The following is a 20609-nucleotide window of genomic DNA, read 5'->3' on the forward strand; positions in this document are numbered from 1 at the left end:
ACTGATGTTCATGTCGATAGGAAGATTACACATGCACCGTGTCCTCCCTTTGTGCCGTAATAGCATCGTCTTCTTCCAAGCCTGTGCTGCCATCAGGAACCTGACAGCCAGAGATACGTATACATCCGAACCCGAGATTTCTTGTAGCTCTCATCCAAGAGTGAGCTGTTGGCAGATGTCTTGGGATACTGGCGGTCCTAACTAATTGTGGGAGATGGAAATGTAAGTAATATTTTATTTTTCTAATAAGTCTAATTAGTATGGCATGCAGTTAATAGACAATGTCTCCTTCAGCTTAATTTATTGCCTCAAGGCACCTCACCAGGTCTTGATGAGAATTTCCTGTAGAGCTACTAATTTAGTGAAATATTCAAGAAATCTTCAAGACTTGACCTGTTGAGGTTTTCTTTCTTGTTTTAGGAAATGCTAGTTTAGATAAAAAAAAAAAAACCTGAAGCGCACCCTTCTAAAATCCTTTAAATATATCGAACGGTGTCACCTAAGGTTGACTTCAAAGGGTGATCTATCCAAGGTCTTCTTCTGACATACCACTTTCGACACAAGCTTAAGCACACATGGCTTCCCCCACATTTAAGCACTATGACACTTCATTATGGAAGGGTGTATCCAGTGTTGGACAGGGGTGCCAAGGGCGCAATGATTCTGGGGAGCCCACTGTTCAACATTTCGCAATATTACCTGACCCTTCACAAATTTGTCTATGTTTCTATATACTGATAGACTGGGTAGTTTGGTAAATGAATGATGATATGCTGCCCTTGTTTGTGCAAGTGTACTGTGCCAAACAGTAAGGGTTGGGGGGCCCACTCTTACACAAGAGTCCACAGGGGGATTTACCTGTTCCCTTGAGGGCCAGTCTTAGACTGGGTGTAGCTAATTGCAGGTAGGGTTTGTGCCCTGATTGTGGAGCGCTGGGGGGTAGTTGAAGGTAAGGATTCCGGTAATGGAGAAGCCGGTCTTTGGGGAATCATAGGGGTTCAAACACATGAAACACCACCAATGCTATTTTCTAATATGTCTGAGTTGACCTCATCAATAGATTTTCTTTTCGAGAGTATTCAAACTTTTTTTTATTTAATTACCCATCAGGTATTTCAAAGTTATGATTATTTTTGTAATATACTACATTAGCCCATCTTTCTTGCATCTCTCCCAAATGCTGTGTTGAAATGGGCTGAAATGTTGTTTCAACTCTTATCTCATGCTTCTTTACAAGCTGCTTTCATCTGCTCCCCAGCAATGATCAGTACACTATATTATATTAACCTGTCTTAGCCTCTTTGCTCTGAACCCCGGCACTAAAACTGTAGAATTCCCGTACACAAAATAAATACAGTGTACAAAATTTGCTGCTGAGCAGATGAAAGCAGATTCTACAAGAGCATGAAGTGATCACGTGAAATAACAGCTTAATATAGCCTAAGCTGAAAAAGCACTCTTAGCACAAGGGGTATCACATATTCTATATACCTATAAGTTGTTTTATTTATTTTTTAACTCTTGCAAATTTACCAATGTCTCAGATGGGTTAATTTAGTGTGATATCTGGTGCTGGGAAGCAGATTTGCTGTGTATTCCAGCGATGCGATGAATCATTTACAAGAAGTTACAGACTAAGTCCACCGGGGCTGAGCCGCCCTTGGCTAATACATAAGCAGCTTTGGTGTCCATCTTAATCCTGTGCGTCCGGGCAGGTGCTGCAGCAATCAATATTAACATAACTGTATTCAGGTGAAATTAATGACAATATCAGCTGCAACCAATGAGATGATGGATCATCTGCTGAAAATTAATTATCTTCTCCCAGAGGATATTACTGCCTGAGTATAACTCATTACCGAAGTAAACAGAAAATTATTAGCACAGCAAATAAAAGACTAAACTGTTGTTGTAGACATTGCCAAGGTTATGCAAATTATCGGGAAAATATAGATTACTTTTTGCTGTACTGACATTAATGATTCATCGATGTACAGTACGCCTTAAATACCTACATGTTTATATATTCCGGTAAATCTAATAAATACATATATATTTAAAATGTAATAGGTTGTCACCTGTCACCTATAAGTCAGAGGCAGGTGTATGGAGCGGGCTCACTGGGTGAGCCCGCTGTGACAAAGTCATGGTAACGTACTGGAGGGGAGATATGTGTCACTATGCTTAATGGCGTCAGTGATATAAAGCCAGAGTATTTACCTCCAGCACACTAAAGTGTTGTGAGGCTTAAGCTAAAGTAGCATAAATGGGCTGGTTTTATGTGGACACCCATAGATTGGGTGGGAGGGTGTCCACCTTATCTCCACCCGCAGAGCCAACACCGCCGTGTGCTGACAGGACTTGTGTGATGTCATAGTCAAGTGATCATTGATGAAAATGAGTTAACCCGTTTAATTATCACTATTAATATAATAAATATGCTTTTTTGATGCAGGCCAGAAAATAGTTCAGCTATTGACCTACCAATCAGGTAAAAAAGAATGTATAAATGTGTTATTCCTCAGATAATACTATCTGTACATCCTATTTTACAATACTTATATAAGGATAATTCTCTCTCTCTGTAAGCATTAATATGATTTTTTGGCTCGGTATACCACATTATGTACATTGTGACTGTGGATGAAGAATTGGTGACACAAAAACAGTAGCAATGGAGAAGAAAAAGCAATTTTGCATGATTTTCTTCCTTCCTTTCTTCCTTCTCTCTCTCCTTCCTTGCTTCCTTCCTCCCTTCCTTTCTTCCTTCCCTTGTTCATTCTCTTTCTTTCCTTCCTTCCCTCCTTCCTTCTTCCTTCCTTCACTCATTCACTCTTTCTTTCTTTCCTTCCTTCCCTCTCTCCTTCATTCTTTTATTCCTTCCTTCCTTCATACTTTCTTTTTTCTTCATTGTTTCCTTCCCTCCTTCCCTCCTTCATGCTTTCCTTCCTTTTTCCCTTTTCTTTTTCTTTCTTTCTTACTCTTTCTTCCTTCCTTCCCTCCTTCATTCTTTCTTTTCTTCCTTTCTTCCTTCCTTCCCTCCTTCATTCTTTTTTCTTTATTTCATTTCTTCATTTCTTTCGTTCCTTCTTTCCTTCATACTTTCTTTCTTTCCTTCCTCTCTTTCTTTCTTCCTTTCTTTCTTTATTTTCCTTCCTTCCCTACTTCAATCTTTCCTTCCTTCCCTCCTTCCTTTTTTCTTTCTTCCTGTCTTCCTTCCCTACTTCATTCTTTCTTTCTCTCCTTCCTTTTTTCCTTCCTTTCCTCCTTCATTCTTTCCTTACTTCCTTCCATCCTTCCTTCCCTCTTTCATTTTTCTTTCCTTCCTTCCCTCTTTTCTCCCTCTTGCTGATCATCAAATGAATGGGGGGAGCTGAAATAAATGATGCAGTCATATGTATGTGAGAGCCCAGGTGCCAATACAAATATTAAAGAAAACCTATCACCAGGTCAAAAGAGGACAGTTGGTGTTCTTATTTTACTCCTTCTTTTACCTTGAGTGTACTAGTTTTTATGTGGGCGGTGCTCACCAGATCCTCAGGGGCGTGTCTTTAGACTGCTTTGCATTAATAACCTGTGGGACACGCCAACTTGGACAGACCATAAAAGTAGCAGTAAGTAAAAAGGCCCATATCTCTGGAATAATATGACAGATTTAAAAAAAAAAAAAGTAAAATCAGTAAAACTCAGGAGAGGAGCAGGAATACTATTAGAGCACAAACTGGCCACTTTTGACCTGGTGACAGGTCCTCACTGAAGTGGCCTGTATGTATGTATTCTGGTGGTTATTGGGTTTCCTGGGATTCAGACACACTCCAATCACACATTAATGGCCTATTGGAAGGATGATTTTATTGCATTCAGGTGACTTGTATAGGACCCCCACAAATTAAGGATAGATTCTAAATGTAAAATCCCACAAAATCTTGTTCACACAGAGCATTCTTTTTATTTCCTTTAAATACCCCAATAAGTTTTGTAGGCTTTTTTGCCCTATAAAGATTTCAATATTGAAACTATGTGAACATCAAATCCTCAAACGGTAACCCGACGGAGCCCATTGATTGTAATTGGGTCCATTGGGTTTTCATTGTCCATCGTGATCCAAAGATTTAAAATATTGCAGCATGCTGAACTTTTCCTTTTTAATTTCAATGGCTTGATTGCAGGTGTGAACAAAGCCTTACAAAGTACAGGAAGAAGGTGTTTTGGCCAAATATTATATTTTCTGAACAATATTTTTTTCCTTCAATGCAGTAGATTTCAAGAGGATGAACATGACATGCGTCAGCAAAAATTGGAGAAGCAGGTAAAATCATGGATGTATGTTTGGACAGTGTAGGGTTGTGTTATCAAGTCGCACCATCCAACTATATAGAACTAGTTTATGTCTGCCAGTGATCTGATCTGCTTTCTTCAGATACAGCACTGCTGTAGCAATTCTGTTATGGGTTGTCAAAAGATTCTCCAAAGATGCTTTGGTGATCCAGTCTAGAGATGGATGAGCCCGAACACTAAAGTTCGACGTCCATACCGAACACCTACTGTTCGGGCACGGACACCGAACATGGACTTCATCAGGAAGTCCGTGTCATTGTCCGGCTTCGGCTGCCCAAACACTGGGTGTTTGTCGTGCTGTTGGGTCGCCCTCCCAGGGCTGTGGGGTACTCGGTACCGGGCCGGTATCAGCGGGATGTGTTACGGCAGCAGTGACCCGGTCCGTGGCCCTGGGCGCCCAATTAATAGGGGAGATTGAATGGTGAAATGTAGTGGATTAAATGAATAGTTTGTGACGCCACCTGTGGTGTTCGGCAATTGAGATGTTAAGCTGACGCTGCATGCAGATCCTCTGGGACTGGTGGTGTGGTGCAGCAAAGATGTTGAAGCTCCCCACAGGTGGAGCTGTAGTCCCAGGGCAGTGTAATGGTGGTTAGCACGGGGATGTAGTGGTGCCGGCAGGGTAGGAAGCAGACAAGACACAGCGATATGCAATTTCTGTACCGTTACTTGATAAATGCAGTCCAGGGTCCTGGTTACAGATGGTACCGGAGCAGGTTAGCCTGGAAGCAACTCAGGGATTCTCTCTCAGCAGATGGGCTGTGCAGTCTCCTTCCTAGCGCTTACTTGAGGGATCTCCAGTACTGAGTTACACTGGAGTTCCTCCTGTCAGATGTTCCCAAGAACTATACTTGTACGGCAGACAGCTGTAGTCTGCATCGGGGACTCCTTGCTCCTAAGTCCCGGCTCACTATCAAGGTTGCTGTTGAGCCCTCAAGTCTTAGATGGGAGTAGTGCATTTACAGCCTCCTACTCCTCTGGTGTCTGTTGCTGGACCATTAGTATCCATACAACCATGGAGACCAGGCTCCAGATCATGCGCTCTCGATGGAGATGAGCCTTCCCTCATTGCTCGATCTCCGCACCTCTTCCTCACGTCTGCACTCTTCACCCTCCTCACGTTAACTCCTCCTTCCTCTTGGCCCTCAGAGAGCACTCCTCCCCTCAATTCAGGTTCAGAGCTGCCCCTGCTGGCCTGGAGTGGAACTGTGTTGCATGTATAGGTTAACTGCGAAAGAGACCCTTCATTGCTTCCAAGCATGACATCACCCTCCCAGGAGGAAGGCAATGCCATTGTGGCGACCATACTCCTGGGGGCGCCACACTGTCATGTGCTTGGCAGTGCGGCAAACACTGCTTCTGATTGGTAGTGAAACCATCCCTGCCGGTCAGAGAGCCACGGTTCCCACACTGTCAAAAGACAGCGTGAGCGCTCAGCTGTGATCTGAGGTATAAAGCTTACCTCCGGTCAATGGGGTCAGATGATGGGACTACATCATCTGACACCTGCTGCTGCGAGAGCAGGCGCGGCTAAATAGGCATATTCATCAGCCGCTCCTGTGCTGTAAATAAACAATAAAAAAGAAGGCTTGGGTTCCCCTGTGTTTTTGATAACCAGCCAGGCAAAACTCACAGCTGGGAGCTTCAAGCCTCTCAGCTGTCAGCTTCAGCAATGCTGGTTATATAGAATAGACCACAGAATTATGGTTATATAGAATTGAGGGGTCCCCACAAGGTTTTTTGTAAATATTTAGATAAATAATTTTAAAAAACGGCATGGGGTCCCCCCATTTTTGACAACCAGCCATGCTAAAGCAGACAGCTTTGGGCTGGTATTCTCAGGCTGGTAAGGGGCCATGGATATTGGCCCCCCAGCCTAAAAATAGCAGCCTGCTGCTGCCCAGAAAAGGCAAAGCTATTAGATGCACTAATTCTGGCTCTTTCACCGACTCTTCCCACTTGCCCTTTAGCGGTGGCAAGTGAGGTAAATATTTGTGGGGTTGATGTCACCTTTGTATTGTCAGGTGGCATCAAGCCTACGGCTTAGTAATGGCTTAGTAATGGAGAGGCGTCTATAAGACACCTATCCAATACTAATCCTATAGTGGTATGGTAAATAAAGACACAGCCAGAATAAAGTCTTTTATTAGAAATAAAACAAAACAAAACACACTTTTACTTTTTTACTTAAAAATAACAAACACAGTTAGGTGAGTATAATGCCTAATTCCACCGAAGCCCTCGTTCTCCTGTAATAAACCAAAAATAAAAAAAAAACAATATCCCCTCACCTGTCGGTCGTTCTGTCCCACGCCGTAATCCATGTCTGGGGGAAAAACAGTTTTCAACCTGGACAGTGCCAAAATGCGACCGTCCAAGTCATCAAGGTTACTGCCGGTCACTGAGGCTGTGTTCCTTCCTGGGCTGAATTGCCATGACCTCGGTGAGATCTCCGCAAGCACCATGGGCATTTTCAGTATTGGCTGAGAATACCCTCTTATCCAATCACTTTCCACAACAGTGAATGTCTTAGCCAATGATTGGCCATACATTTCCATGCCTTTCTGTTGTGTTGTGATAAGAACAGGAAATAGAGACTAGTAAGGACTGGGTAAATCTAAGAATAGGAGATGGATGAGATCATTGTGTGTATTACTATTTACATTTTTTTAGTTCCAATTTCAATCCTTTTTCCGAATCATTTTTATTTCCTTTAACCGTCATTTTAATTTTTATTTCATTGACCAATAGTACATGTGAAAATAAGCAACTTTATAATATATCTGATTAGATGAGTCTACTTATTTCTCCTCCTCTCTCTGGACTGATCATTAATACTCAATATTCCCTTTTCATGGGTAAAATTTGTATTCAGTGAATACAGATTTTCCACTATTGAGATAGATGACCATTGCTGTTTTTAAAACTTAAGAAGGGTGCAGCTAGAGGCAGACAGACATTTTGCAGCAAGTAATCCAGAAGCAACAGTTACACTTCTCCATAGAACTTTATAAACACCAACTGTCACCTTCTATCTCTGTAATGGGAAAAGAGTGTATTTGGTGAAGACAGTTTGAGAGATCGGAGGTGACAGTTGGTTCTTTTATAATTTAAGTTCTACTGAAATGACAGCTACAGTTCTCCATAGAACTTCATGAGCCCCAACTGTCAACTCAGTTCTGGAGGAGAAAGAAGCAGAATTCTTTAATCAGATATATTACAAAGTTTCTTATTTAGGAAACAAAAGTTAAAACATATCAATATTACAGACAAATAGACTGAACTGCCAATACCAAACAGATATTTTTACCATAATAATAATGTCATAATCATTCTAAGAAATGCTTTCTCCCAAGCGAAATATTCATGAGAAGAAACAAAGGAGGAAGCGCCTGGATCCTCTAATGCTTCAAGCCAATCCAGATATGAAGGTAAAGCCACGGAGGTGTCCAAAGTCTGAGGAGCAAGTACTACTGGTGGAGTCATGTACCGTGTCCAGCATTTATTCGGGAATCGGAGGTAAAACCACTATGAACTACAACCCTAAAGTTCCCCTACGATCCACAGATCAAATGTGAAGGCGTATAAGGAGAAATAATAACAGGGGTCTTCCTTTTGCTTCCCTTCGAAAAGATAACAATCTCTTCTTCCTTTGCCCAACATTGCTGCCACACGTGTTTTGGGGTAGTGACCAGCACTGATTATGACAGTCAATCCAAAAGCAGATGGAGTATCTCAGACTACCCAAGTGATTGATTCAGTTGAAAGCTGGTGGACTGCCACGGCAGTGCTCCATGCTAGGCATGGATCATGGGTCATCATGTAGCCAAGAGGCCCCAAATACATAGGTGCACCTTTACAAGGTATTCTTTTAAATTAGTTTTTTTGGGGGGTTAAAAAAAAAAGAAACTAGTCCAAATATGTTAAGAGACCATATGGCACAGAGATGTAGATCTATGTGTGATGTAACAGAAGAGTCAATACAATGAGCCATCTGGGCAGGAGAGAGTTCATTGAAAGAAAGAAAGGTTCAACAAATATTTGGAAGGTCGAGGAGGGGGGATAGAAGATGAAAAAAAGGATTCAAGACCACAATTGACATAGTTTTAAAGGTTCATAAAAAAAAAACAAGCAAGAGATCACATAGTTAAGATAAAGTATGATCAAGCTCACCAAGAATGAAGTTACCAGCGATCCTTGGCTTGTCTTATTGTGTATTTGGATAAAAACAGGAAATTCTCAGTACTATAAATAAAACATATATAAAAGCTTTCCTACGAGTTTCAGACTAAAGCTAAGTCCATCGGTAAGGACTACCGTATATTTTAGTCTGAAACGCGTAGGATAGCTTATATATTGATATATACATATTGTAGGGGATCACTCTCTCTGGTAGGCATTAGGCCTTAGGTAGCCTTCATACAGGCAGTTTTGGTCCAAATGTGCAGTTTATATTGCGTTCCACAGGTTGCACAGCATCAAGACAACAAACAAATCCTTCCCTAGCCTTATCCAGCTGCTAGCTAAACAGAACAGACTCTGACTACTCATACACAGCTGAGCTAGCCCCAGCTTGGTCATGCAAAACAGCCTTTGTCTATAGAAACTACTCATGCTTGCAGCTTGGTGCACACCGCCTGTGCAGACTCTTCTCAGAGAGGGATTCCAGCTCGTCACTCTTTTCAGCTCCAATACACATCCACTCTGGTCTGCTTCCCCCCCAGCTGAATGACTAAAATAAGGTGAACAGCAGCTAGTCAGGAGGTGCAAATAGTCAGCGTCTTTAGAACTTGGATTTAACCCTAGTCCACCTGCCTTTGATTTGCATATTTTTTATGTTTTCTAGTACTAGAAATGATCTGTTTTTATCCAAATTTACAATAAAGCTTTTGCACATTTTTAGTCCAATGAATGACTGAATTCCTCCTATATTCTACTTTGATCACATAGCCAGTACCATAAGGAGTATTGATATTAGGTAAAATTTACATGGATAATTATACTGGGCAAACTAATGGGATATTATACATTACTTTTGTTTTGCTACTCCGTTATAAAAATTTGAAGGTATTACCAATCCTATGCTCTCAGCGGGAATGCATGAAAGTGTTTGCTACAGTCTGACCGGAAGGAATATGAAGGCTGATTGCAAGATAGAGAAGGAGGTACAACGCCATGGAGGTATGCCTTTTCGTTAATGACAATTTTAACCTCATTTTTATATCAGTACCAAAAAACTTTAAAGGGGTTGTCCACCTTTGGAGTCATTCTTTTTTTAACTTAAATGTATGCATTGTGAGAAATAAATACGTTTTTAAATTGGTTTTCATTAAAAATTTTGCAGCATTTGTATTTTATAGGCTCTTTGTTTCCATACACATCCAACTTTGGTCATGTATTAGCTAAGAGGAGTTCAGAGAAAGACAGATAAATGTTAAACGCCCATCAGAGCAAACTCACTGACAGATCCTCAGCTAACTCATTCTACTGTCAGCAATAAAGTAGACAGTGTTACACAGAGGCCATAGAAGAGAAAATGTGCAACATTTTTAATGAAACCCAGCATTAAAAAATATTTTTAACCCCAAATACATGTATTTAGGTTAATAAAAGGGAGACCAAAAGGAGATATCCTCTTTAAAAGGATGGTCCCCTTTCATAAAACTTTCCCCTATAGTCTCAGTTCTTTGTAGTAAGAAAACAAATTGTGGCTTGCTTACCCTCCCTGGGTCTAGTGCTGAGCCTCTACCGCAGCTCTTTTTTCAGTTCTTTGGTTGAAGCATGACATCACGTCGACATCATTGCAGCCAATCACTGAGCTTGGCAGTTGTGCCGTTTACATGGGCAGAGCTTCTAAGCTCAGCAATTCGCTGCAGTGATGTCAACACGGTGCCATCACTGTATTGAAACCATGTATAAGGGCAGCCGAGAAGACTTATACTATGCACTGGACCTGGGGAGGGTGAGTAAAGAAAGTTGTGGGGTGTTTTTACAACGAACTGTATAGGTGAAGGTTTTATGAAAGGAGAAAAACTCTTTAAGAATTTCTTCTTTTCTTTCGAATAGAGATTTCAGATGAAGATCTAGAGGAGACAATTCTTGAAGACACCAGACCCCTAACGAGCAGGAAAGAACACTTTCAAGCCAAACCAAAGCAGAAGACCAAAATTAAGGCAGGTATGTGTCATGAAATTGTCTTTTAAACAGGACAATTATCGCCTCAACGATTGTTTCTTCATATGAATATTTTTATTTTTACAAGATATCTGATAGATGTGCGTCTCACCAATGTCACGCACATCTATTTCAAGAACTGGTCCCTATCTTATAGAGAGTGGAGAGGTACAGTAGCTTCGCATGCAGTTCTATCTATTCCCTTGAACGGGAGTTTGGAAAATTCACTAGAAAGTTTGGTAATGCAGTAATTCAGAACTCCCTTAAAAGTGAATGAAGTTTGCGCGGCCACCTCTTCATTCATGGTTGAGGGACCCTATTCTTGAGATACGTAAGGGTCCCAGCGGTGTGACCTCGTCTATCAGGTGTTTGTGGCATATAATAATGAACAATGAAGCAAATTTTTGTTAACAGATTATTAAGTTGATGTTTGGCCTTTATACAACTGTGGTTTTATGGTCTCCACCCCACAAGTGGAGTGACTCCCCTCTACTGTAAAAATCCTTACTATTAAGGGGGTTTACACAGAGTGATATCGCTAGCAATATCGCTAAAGCGTCACCGATTTTGTGACGCAGCAGCGATATTGCTAGCAATATCGCTATGTGTGATACTTACCTCCGACCGGCTCCCCCGCTGTCTGTCGCTGATCGCGCGAGATCGTGCAGGTCCATTTCTCATCGGGCGCTTCCTGCTGGCGCCGACGAGCGACGCGTGGACGCGGACGGAGGACGTCATGGTCGCCGCGTCTGAAAGGTAAGTAACGACCGCTGCTGCATCGCTGCGTCGCTAGTGAAATCTGCCTGTTTGGCAGCTCACTAGCGACCATTTAGCGATGCACCAGCGATCCTGACCGGGTCATATCGTGGTCAGGATCGCTGGTGCATCGCTAAATGTAAAGGGACCTTTAGGCTAAGCGTGTATGACAGTGTATTCTCTCATCTGATGCCGGATCAATTATGCTAATCACATTCTGAGTTTGATCAGTGTTGGCATAGTGTGATACAATTCTCTTTTCCATGATGTGAGGCAACGGAAAGCACACTGCCCACAGATGTCATCCGAGTGGAATCAGATGGTTTCCACAAATGCAGTGACTTGTATGGCCAAGTGCTATCCAAATTTTGGATCTAACTCTCGCATTTTTTTCCCTTGGACCAACTCGATCTAAGGAAAAAAATTGGACATGTGCACGGCCCCAAAGAATAACATTGATCCAAGTGAGATCCGATGTTTTGTCGGATAGCACTCGGACTAAAACCACTGCCATGTACTGTATACAAGCCAAAATTTTCGATCTGAGTGCTGTCCATGTAAAAAATTACCTCACATGGACCAAAATCACAGAGTGTAATAGTCTATTCCATATTTTGGATGAGACTTGAAAATTGAAGTCTGTAGGTGCACAAAAAAAAATCAGACCCCATATGGAGCCACAGTATAGAATCCAATTTCTGTGACGAAAAATCGCCTTTTTGTAGTTGAAAATTGAAAATTGGATGATTATTTATATGTTCATGTGAATTTGGCCTTATTAGTTATTCTTCAAGTTGTGGTAGAAAGATAATTGATAAGGACCTACTACCTTCTTTAACCCCTTAAGCCCCAAGGGTGGTTTGCACGTTAATGACCGGGCCATTTTTTTACAATTCTGACCACTGTCCCTTTATGAGGTCATAACTCTGGAACGCTTCAACGGATCTAGGCGATTCTGAGAATGTTTTCTCGTGACATATTTTACTTCATGTTAGTGGTAAAATTTCATTCATATAACTTGCGTTTAATTGTGAAAAAAACAGAAATATGGAAAAAATTTTGAAAATATTGCAATTTTCAAACTTTGAATTTTTATGCCCTTAAAGTAGAGAAATATGTGACACAAAGTAATTACTAAATAACATTTCCCACATGTCTACTTTACATCAGCACAATTTTGGAAGCAAAATTTTTTTTTATTAGGAAGTTATAAGGGTTAAAAGTTGACCAGCGATTTCTCATTTTTACAACAAAATTTACAAAACCATTTTTTTTTAGGGACCACCTCACATTCATAGTCAGTTCGAGGGGTCTATATGGCAGAAAATACCCAAAGGTGACACCATTCTAAAAACTGCACCCCTCAAGCTACTCAAAACTACATTCAAGAAGATTATTAACCCTTCAGGTGTTTCACAGGAGCAGAAGCAACGTGGAAGGAAAAAATGAACATTTAACTTTTTAGTCACAAAAATGATATTTTAGCAACATTTTTTTTATTTTCCCAAGGGTAACAGGAGAAATTGGACCCCAAAAGTTGTTGTCCAATTTGTTCTGAGTACGCTGATGCCCCATATGTGAGGAGGAACCAATGTTTTAGCGCATGGCAGGGCTCAGAAGGGAAGGAGTGCCGTTTGACTTTTTCAACCTAAAATTGGCTGAAATTAAGATCGGACGCCATGTTCCGTTTGCAGAGCCTATGATGTGCCTAAACAGTGGAAACCCCCCATAAGTGATCCCATTTTGGAAACTAGACCCCCTAACGAACTCATCTAGATGTGTGGTGAGCACTTTGAACCCCCAAGGGCTTCACAGAAGTTTATAACGCACGGGTGTAAAAATATAAAATCATATTTTTTCCACAAACATGATCGTTTAGTCCCCAATTTGTTATTTTCCCAAAGGTATCAGGAGAAATTGGACCCCAAAAGTTGTTGTCCAATTTGTCCTGAGTGCGCTGATACCCCATATGTGGGGGAGAAACACTGTTTGGGCACACAGCAGGGCTCGGAAGGGTAAGAGCGCCGTTTGATATTTTCAACCTAAAATTGGCTGAAATTGAAATCGGACGCCATGTTCCATTTGGAGAACCCATGATATGCCTAAACAGCGGAAACCCCCCACAAGTGACCCCATTTTGGAAACTAGACCCCCTAAGGAACTCATCTAGATGTGTGATGAGCACCTTGAACCCCCAAGGGCTTCACAGAAGTTTATAACGCCCGGGCGTAAAAATAAAAAATCATATTTTTTTCCACAAACATGATGGTTTAGTCCCCAATTTGTTATTTTCCCAAGGGTATCAGGAGAAATTGAACCCCAAAAGTTGTTGTCCAATTTGTCCTGAGTGCGCTGATACCCCATATGTGGGGGAGAAACACTGTTTGGACACACGGCAGGGCTCGGAAGGGAAAGAGCGCCGTTTGACATTTTCAACCTAAGATTGGCTGAAATTGAAATCGGACGCCATGTTCCGTTTGGAGAGCCCATGATATGCCTAAACAGTGGAAACCCCCCACAAGTGACCCCATTTTGGAAACTAGACCCCCTAAGGAACGTATCTAGATGTGTGGTGAGCACTTTGAACCCCCAAGTGTTTCGCTAAAGCTTATAATGCCCAGGCGTGAGAAAAAAATATTAATTTTTTTTCCACAAAAATGATCTCTTAGTCCCCAATTTGTTATTTTCCCAAGAGTATCAGGAGAAAATGGACCCCAAAAGTTGTTGTCCAATTTGTCCTGAGTGCGCTAATACCCCATATCTGTGGGAGAAACACTGTCTGGGCACACAGCAGGGCTCGAAAGGGAAGTAATGACGTTTTGGAATGCAGACTTTGATGGAATTGTCTGCGGGCGTCATGTTCTTTTGCAGAGCCCCTGATGTACCTAAACAGTGGAAACCCCCCACAAGTGACCCCATTTTAGAAACTAGACCCCCTAAGGAACTTATCTAGATGTGTGGTGAGCACTTTGAACCCCCAAGTGTTTTGCTAAAGTTTATAATGCTCGGGCGTGAAAATATAAAATCCTATTTTGTTTCCAGATAAATTATTTTTAGTCCCCAATTTTTAATTTTCCCAAGAGTAACAGGAGAAATTGGACCCCCAAACACATTGTCCAATTTGATCTGAGTACGCTGCTACCCCACCTGTGGGAAAAAACTGTTTAGGCACATGTCGGGGCTCGAAAGGGAAGTAGTGACGTTTTGGAATGCAGAATTTGGTGGGTCTGCTGGCGTCATGTTCCGTTTGCAGAGCCCCTGATGTGCCTAAACAGGAAAAAAAACCCACATGAGACATCATTTTGTATACTGGACCCCCAAAGAACAAATCTAGATGTGCCCCCAACTACACTAATGTAAATTAGTAGTGCATGGAGGTGTGGTACAATTTGAAGCAATCCTTCATACACAGGCCAGGTTTTTCGGGGCAGGTGTCGCACTGGTAAATGGTGTCCTTGCGTATTCCCTTTTTGTAACACACTCGGCACCTTTTTTGCGGCTTACCTTTTCTACCAGTTGGTGGGACCACCCCCGGAAAATGCTGACCTGGTACAATACGAGCACCTTCAGTTCCGGAAGTACTGGGACCCGCTCCTTCCTGAGCGCCAAACATCGGGGCCTTAACCACTACCTCCTGGAAATGAAGGTACGACGTATCGGTGGGGTGTGCACATTGTGACAGCAGGAATGCGTTGAGCATTGCCATTTGTACGATGTGCACGGCCAGCTTTTTGTACCACGCCCTTGCCTTTCTGAGAGCATTGTACGGTTGGAGGTATTGATCGGAGAGATCAACTCCCCCCATGTTTTTGTTGTACCCCACTACACAGGTCGGTTTTCTGACCTGTGTGGAGGTACCCCGTACAGTGCAGAGGGTGCTGCCATCACCGTGTATGGTGATCAAGAGATGGACATCCCTCTTGTACTTGACCACCAGCAGGTGGTCGCTACATTGGGCTCTGCTCTCACCTTTTCTGAGCATCTGCCCAAGTAGCGTCTTCGGAAGGCCTCTCTGATTTTTGCGGACAGTACCGCAGGCTGCGGTACCTCGCGTAGAGAGGGAATTGTAGAGTGGGCTGCTGGTATAAAATTTATCAGTGTAGAGGTGATAACCTTTATCCAGCAGTGGGTGAATCAAATCCCACACAATTTTCCCACTCACTCCCAGGACAGGGGGACACTCAGGGGGTTCAATCCTGGTGTCCTTTCCTTCGTAGACTCTAAATCTGTGAGTGTACCCTGAGGTATTCTCACAAAGTTTGTAGAGTTTGATTCCGTACCTGGCCCTCTTACTGGGCAGGTATTGACGGAATCCGAGCCTTCCCTTGAAATGGACCAAGGACTCATCCACGCTGATGTTCCTTTGGGGCACGTACACTTCAGCAAACTTTTTATTGAAGTGTTCGATGACCGGCCGAACTTTGAACAGACTGTCAAAGTTGGGGTCATCTCGTGCGGGACACAGTGCATTATCGGTATAATGCAGAAACTTGTGGATGCCTCAAAACGTGTCCGGATCATGACCATTCGGAACACTTGAGTGTTGTATAAAATATCAACACTCCAATATTGCCGAATTTCCGGCTTCTTCAGTATCCCCATGTGGAGGACCAGGCCCCAAAACTGCATCATTTCAACTGCATCCACAGGAGACCAGTTGGAATATGTTGAAATCGGGTTTTCCACCAAAAATTGACGAGCGTACAAATTAGCTTGCTCCACCATGAGGTTAACAAAATCCTCAGAGAAAAAGACTTTGAAAAAGTCTATTTCTGTGAGGCCGGTGGTGTCAAACTTGATTCCTGATTCTGCCACAAAATCAGGAATCAGTGGCTCGTAATTTTCGGGGGCCGAAGTCCATACAGGGTCTACTGAATCAGCTTTGGGCATGGTGGGCGCTGCCTCATCTTCTGTCCTGGAGCATCTGCGTGGCGGTTCCGCAGGACCTGAGGAGGAAGATGAGGAGGGGGAAGAGGATGAAGAATCCGAAAAATAACGAACAGTCGGATCGTCATCCTCGCTATCAGTGTCGGAGGCAAGGTAAGAATATGCCTCCTCCATTGACTAGCGCTGTTTTGTACAAACGCGATGGGCGGGACATTTTTTGTGAAAGTGGTGTTTGGGTGTAGTTTATTTACAACTATGTGTAGGTGTGGGGGGGCTAGTGATTGGTGCACACTATCCTGTAAAGAAAAAGCTAAAAGAAAAAAGGAAATGGGGGGAAAAATACCTGTGAAAAGAAAAGTCTAAAACAGCAGGCCCTAGCTCTGATAAGTGAACGGCGTCACTTATCAAAGTTCAGTGGCGGCTGCTGGGTGTGCGTACAGGTGTGGTGCAAGGGGGGTGAAAAAAGGAAATCAGCAGGCACAAGCTCTGATAAGTGAATTATGTCACTTATCACAGTTTGGCGGCTGTGCGATGCGAATAAGGAGTTGGCGCTAACGGGGTTGCTAAATGTGCGCACAGAGCCGGCACAAAGGGGGATGGAGGGGGTAAAAAGTGGGGGAAGGGGGGATGAAGAGAGATCAGACAGGGATCAGAGATTAGCACTTACACGTGTAGTTAGGTGGCGCAAAGAGGGGGTGAAAAAAAAGGAAATCAGCAGGCACAAGCTATGATAAGTGAACTATGTCACTTATCACAGTTTGGCGGCTGTGGGATGCGAATATGGAGTGGCGCAAAGGGAGCTGCTAAATGTGTGCACAGAGGCGACGCAAAGGGGGATTGAGGGGGTAAAAAGAGGGGGAAGGGGGAAGGGTGGGGATGAAGAGAGATCGGACAGGGATTAGCACTTACGCTTGTAGTCAGGTGGCGCAAAGAGGGGGTGAAAAAAAAAAAGGAAATCAGCAAGCACAAGCTATGATAAGTTGACATAGTTCACTTATCAAAGTTTGGCGGCTGTAGGATGCGAATACGGAGCTGGCGCAAAGGGGGCTTAGGGAAAAAAAAGCAACTGCGTCACCAATCAACGCTTGGCGGCTGCTAAATGTGCGCACGGAGGTGGCGCAAAGGGGGGGTGGAGGGGGGTAAAAAGAGGGGGTAGGGGGATTGGGGGGGATGAAGCTAGATTGGGTGGTGAAGCTAGATTGGGCAGGGATCGGGGATCAGGCAATACTTACAGTTGTAGGGTTTTCTTTCTTCTTCCTTTAGCAGGTATTGTGATGCTACAAGCTGCTGTGGCACCACAATACCCAGCACACCAGGAGATCCAGACGTATGACCGCTCTCTAGGGAATCCTCAGCTAGTGTGAGGACCCCCTGCAGAGCTGTCATACAGGTCACAGGCAGGTCAGGGGCAGGTCACAGAGCAGTCACATCGCTGCTGTGACCTGCCATTGGTGGAATCGAATGATAATATCAATCCACCAATCCCTGCACTGCCTGGTGACCATGGCAACCACGTAGGATCGGAGCTCACAGCTCCGATTCAAAGGCAGGTCATGCCCAGGTCATCAGGAGGGCACAGAGCGGTCACAGAGTGACAGCTGCTGTGCCCTGTGGTTGGCGCGATCGCCGATCTAATCGATCGCGCCAACCAGCTCCTGCAGGCCCTACTGGGCCTGTATCAGGTCCCTGCCTAGGATCGGTGCTAATACAGCACCGATCCGGACCGATCGTGGCAGGGCAGAGCGGCGCTATAGCGCTGCTCTGCCCTGCGATTGGCGCGATCGATGCGATCGCGCCAATCCGGGGGGGTTTTGCCGGTGCCTGGCATAGGATCCAGGATCGAGTACATCAGTACTCGATCCCAGCCTAGCACATCATTGTTTCAGCCGCGCCGATTGGCTGAAACAATGAGAAGCGCTGTGATTGGCTGTTTCGATTTCAACAGCCAATCACAGCGATCAGGAGGAAGGGAGGGCGGCGACAGACCCCTGAATGCCGAGGCCATCTACCATAAGGTACGATGGCGTCGCATTAAATGCCATGGCGTACTATCCCGTACCTGGGAATTAAGTCCCAGGGCACATGGACGGGATAGTACGTCTCATGGCAGAAAGGGGTTAAAATTGGCGCACATGGAATTTTTTAAAATGGTACTTTTGTTGTCTTTGACCCATTTTGCAACTTTTTCAAGTAGCACATTTTGTAAAATGGCGCAAAAATATGCCAAAATAACCAGCATGCATAAAATCACTCCAGGAAGGTGGGGAGCACTGAAGTGCAACTTTTCAAAAGTACAGCATTTAATGAATCAATTTAAAACATCTGGAAAAGACACACTGATGTAAGAAAAATCACAAAATAACTAAAAAAAAATGGCAATTTAAAAAAAGGTGCAATTTGTCTCTCAGAAATCCAAAAATTTGAAAAATGGACTAAAATGCAATGATGAATCTAGACTATAGTTTGCAAAATGCAGCCTTTTTATAAGACATGAAAAATATCAGGTGCATTTATAAGGCCTTTTCTGCATCCAAAAATGTTCTACCACCATATTGTGCAATGTATAGAGTTCTTACCATTCTTATCTACTGCTGTCTTCTGTTTCTGAAAGAAGACCATTTTATATCTGAAGATATGTCTATGTCTTATTACTATACAGTTTTTTTTACTGTATCTAGGAAAAACTCATGCGAAAGAACCCAAGAAACCATCACCCAAGGTGTCAAAGTCTCGTAGAGCATCTGCTCATGATTGTGAGAAGGAGAACACGCCACAGAATAAAGGTAGTACCCGTTACGAGAATATTGGTGCTGACTTGAGTGTTACTGGGCCATACACATGAGCGAACAGTCATCTGTACACTAATTTTGGTGGGACCAGCCACCAATCTAAAAGACCTCCTAAATCTTCTTCATTGTCAAAGGGATGATGGCTCTTGGCCATATTTGGAGTTCACTTTTATGTGGGTCTAGGGTAAACCCATTTTTTGACAACAGTTATGAGACATCATAATGTTGCAACAAGTTGCTGTTTCAACATTTGTATAGGTGTCGATGTTCAAACCCAAGATTTAATTCAAGAAATAACATCAGATAAGATGGTTGCCTTCAAGAATTCCAGTGATGAAGAAAATTCATTGAGCACAGGAGATCGTACAGTTCCTCCTGCACCCATCAAGCAACGTCATAAAAAGAAGCCACAGAAAACAGGTATATATGGATTCCTTTAATGATGACATTCTTGTAAGAAACAGAAGCCTAAACATAGAAATGGGAATGTTCATGGTGGAGATAATGGGAAAGTCCATGATATATGTTCATATTTTAGCCACTCTACTATATTGTCACTCTACTATATTGTGTATTGGTCACAATTCCTTGACAACATGAAGACATGAAGAACACTATTCTTCCAGCTAAGTCAGCTAAGAAAACATTTAGACGTGAAGATCATAAAGGACCCCATACATATTAGACTAAAGTTAACTGAACCTGCGGATTTCGCAGGCACTTGGACTTGACCTACATCATAATTTTTGGCTCATGTCCGGTATAAACCATGAATGGAAGGGAAACTTCCTTGTGAAGTGAAGAAAAGTATTTTTAGTTAGAATTCTTGCAAAATATATTTAAGTTCTGTAAATAGTTCAGTGTGAGAAGTCAACTATATGTATGAAATTGACCTGTAAATCCAGCCTAACAAGGCCCCATTTATACTTCTTGATGATGACCTCAGCGAAATCCAGAAGAAGACGGGATTCCAATGAAGGGGATACCAATGAAGACAATGACTTTGATGAAGATTCAGATGTTCTCAGCAGTGTTTTATATACAAGACCATTGTCTTCCATGAGTAAGGTAAGTTTTTGAGATAACACAATATCCCTCCTGAGAAGTCTGGAGTATCTTCTGGGAGATCTCTTTGATGTTCCATCCCTCATTTATTCCTTTTTGAAATTTTGGAATAAATTGACAACTTGGTATTGGTTGTATCCTTAGCCATCTGAAACTTTCAATACTGATTGGACAGTGTCAGACTGTGTAGAGACACCCCTATCCCCCCTGACTGGTAAGATCTGGTTGCCAATAAATTCCTAGCCTTATAAGAGAAATAACAGAGAAATTGGACATGGGAAAGCTTAAGGATGCTCCAGAATTGTTATTCATAAGGAATACAATTATTTCCTACAGACATGTCAAAATTGCCGACAGGTCCACTTTGAAGATAGACCAACCCTTATATTGTAGCTTAACCTAATGCAGAGTCTCTTCTTAGGAAGAAGATCCCCAGATTGCTGCCCGCCTCGAAATTGATGATCTGAAAGGCTTTGCTTTATGCCCAGCTCCTCGTAGTATGACCTTTCAATGCCGCATCACTAGAGACAAGAAAGGAGTAGATCGAGGACTCTACCCCACCTACTACCTACATTTAGAGAGAGAAGATAGTAAAAGAGT

At 42.8% G+C, this 20609-nt stretch overlaps 1 protein-coding gene across 1 annotated transcript in view; it reads left to right on the forward strand.

Annotated features, from left to right (window-relative positions):
• The first annotated feature begins 214 nt into the window (after nucleotides 1-214).
• LOC141085545 (tubby protein-like) overlaps nucleotides 215-20609 on the forward strand; it is a 36612-nt gene continuing 16217 nt past the window's right edge. Inside the window, exons 1-10 of the mRNA XM_073570989.1 lie at nucleotides 215-222; nucleotides 2456-2491; nucleotides 4261-4309; nucleotides 7695-7857; nucleotides 9406-9519; nucleotides 10405-10515; nucleotides 18834-18938; nucleotides 19203-19364; nucleotides 19891-20012; nucleotides 20431-20607. Of these exons, the coding sequence (XP_073427090.1) occupies nucleotides 215-222; nucleotides 2456-2491; nucleotides 4261-4309; nucleotides 7695-7857; nucleotides 9406-9519; nucleotides 10405-10515; nucleotides 18834-18938; nucleotides 19203-19364; nucleotides 19891-20012; nucleotides 20431-20607 (1047 nt within the window). The remainder of the gene's footprint in view (nucleotides 223-2455; nucleotides 2492-4260; nucleotides 4310-7694; nucleotides 7858-9405; nucleotides 9520-10404; nucleotides 10516-18833; nucleotides 18939-19202; nucleotides 19365-19890; nucleotides 20013-20430; nucleotides 20608-20609) is intronic.

Source organism: Dendrobates tinctorius, unplaced genomic scaffold (genome assembly GCF_039654945.1).
Source record: "Dendrobates tinctorius isolate UK_male_01 unplaced genomic scaffold, ASM3965494v1 ptg000028l, whole genome shotgun sequence".
NCBI lineage: Eukaryota > Metazoa > Chordata > Amphibia > Anura > Dendrobatidae > Dendrobates > Dendrobates tinctorius.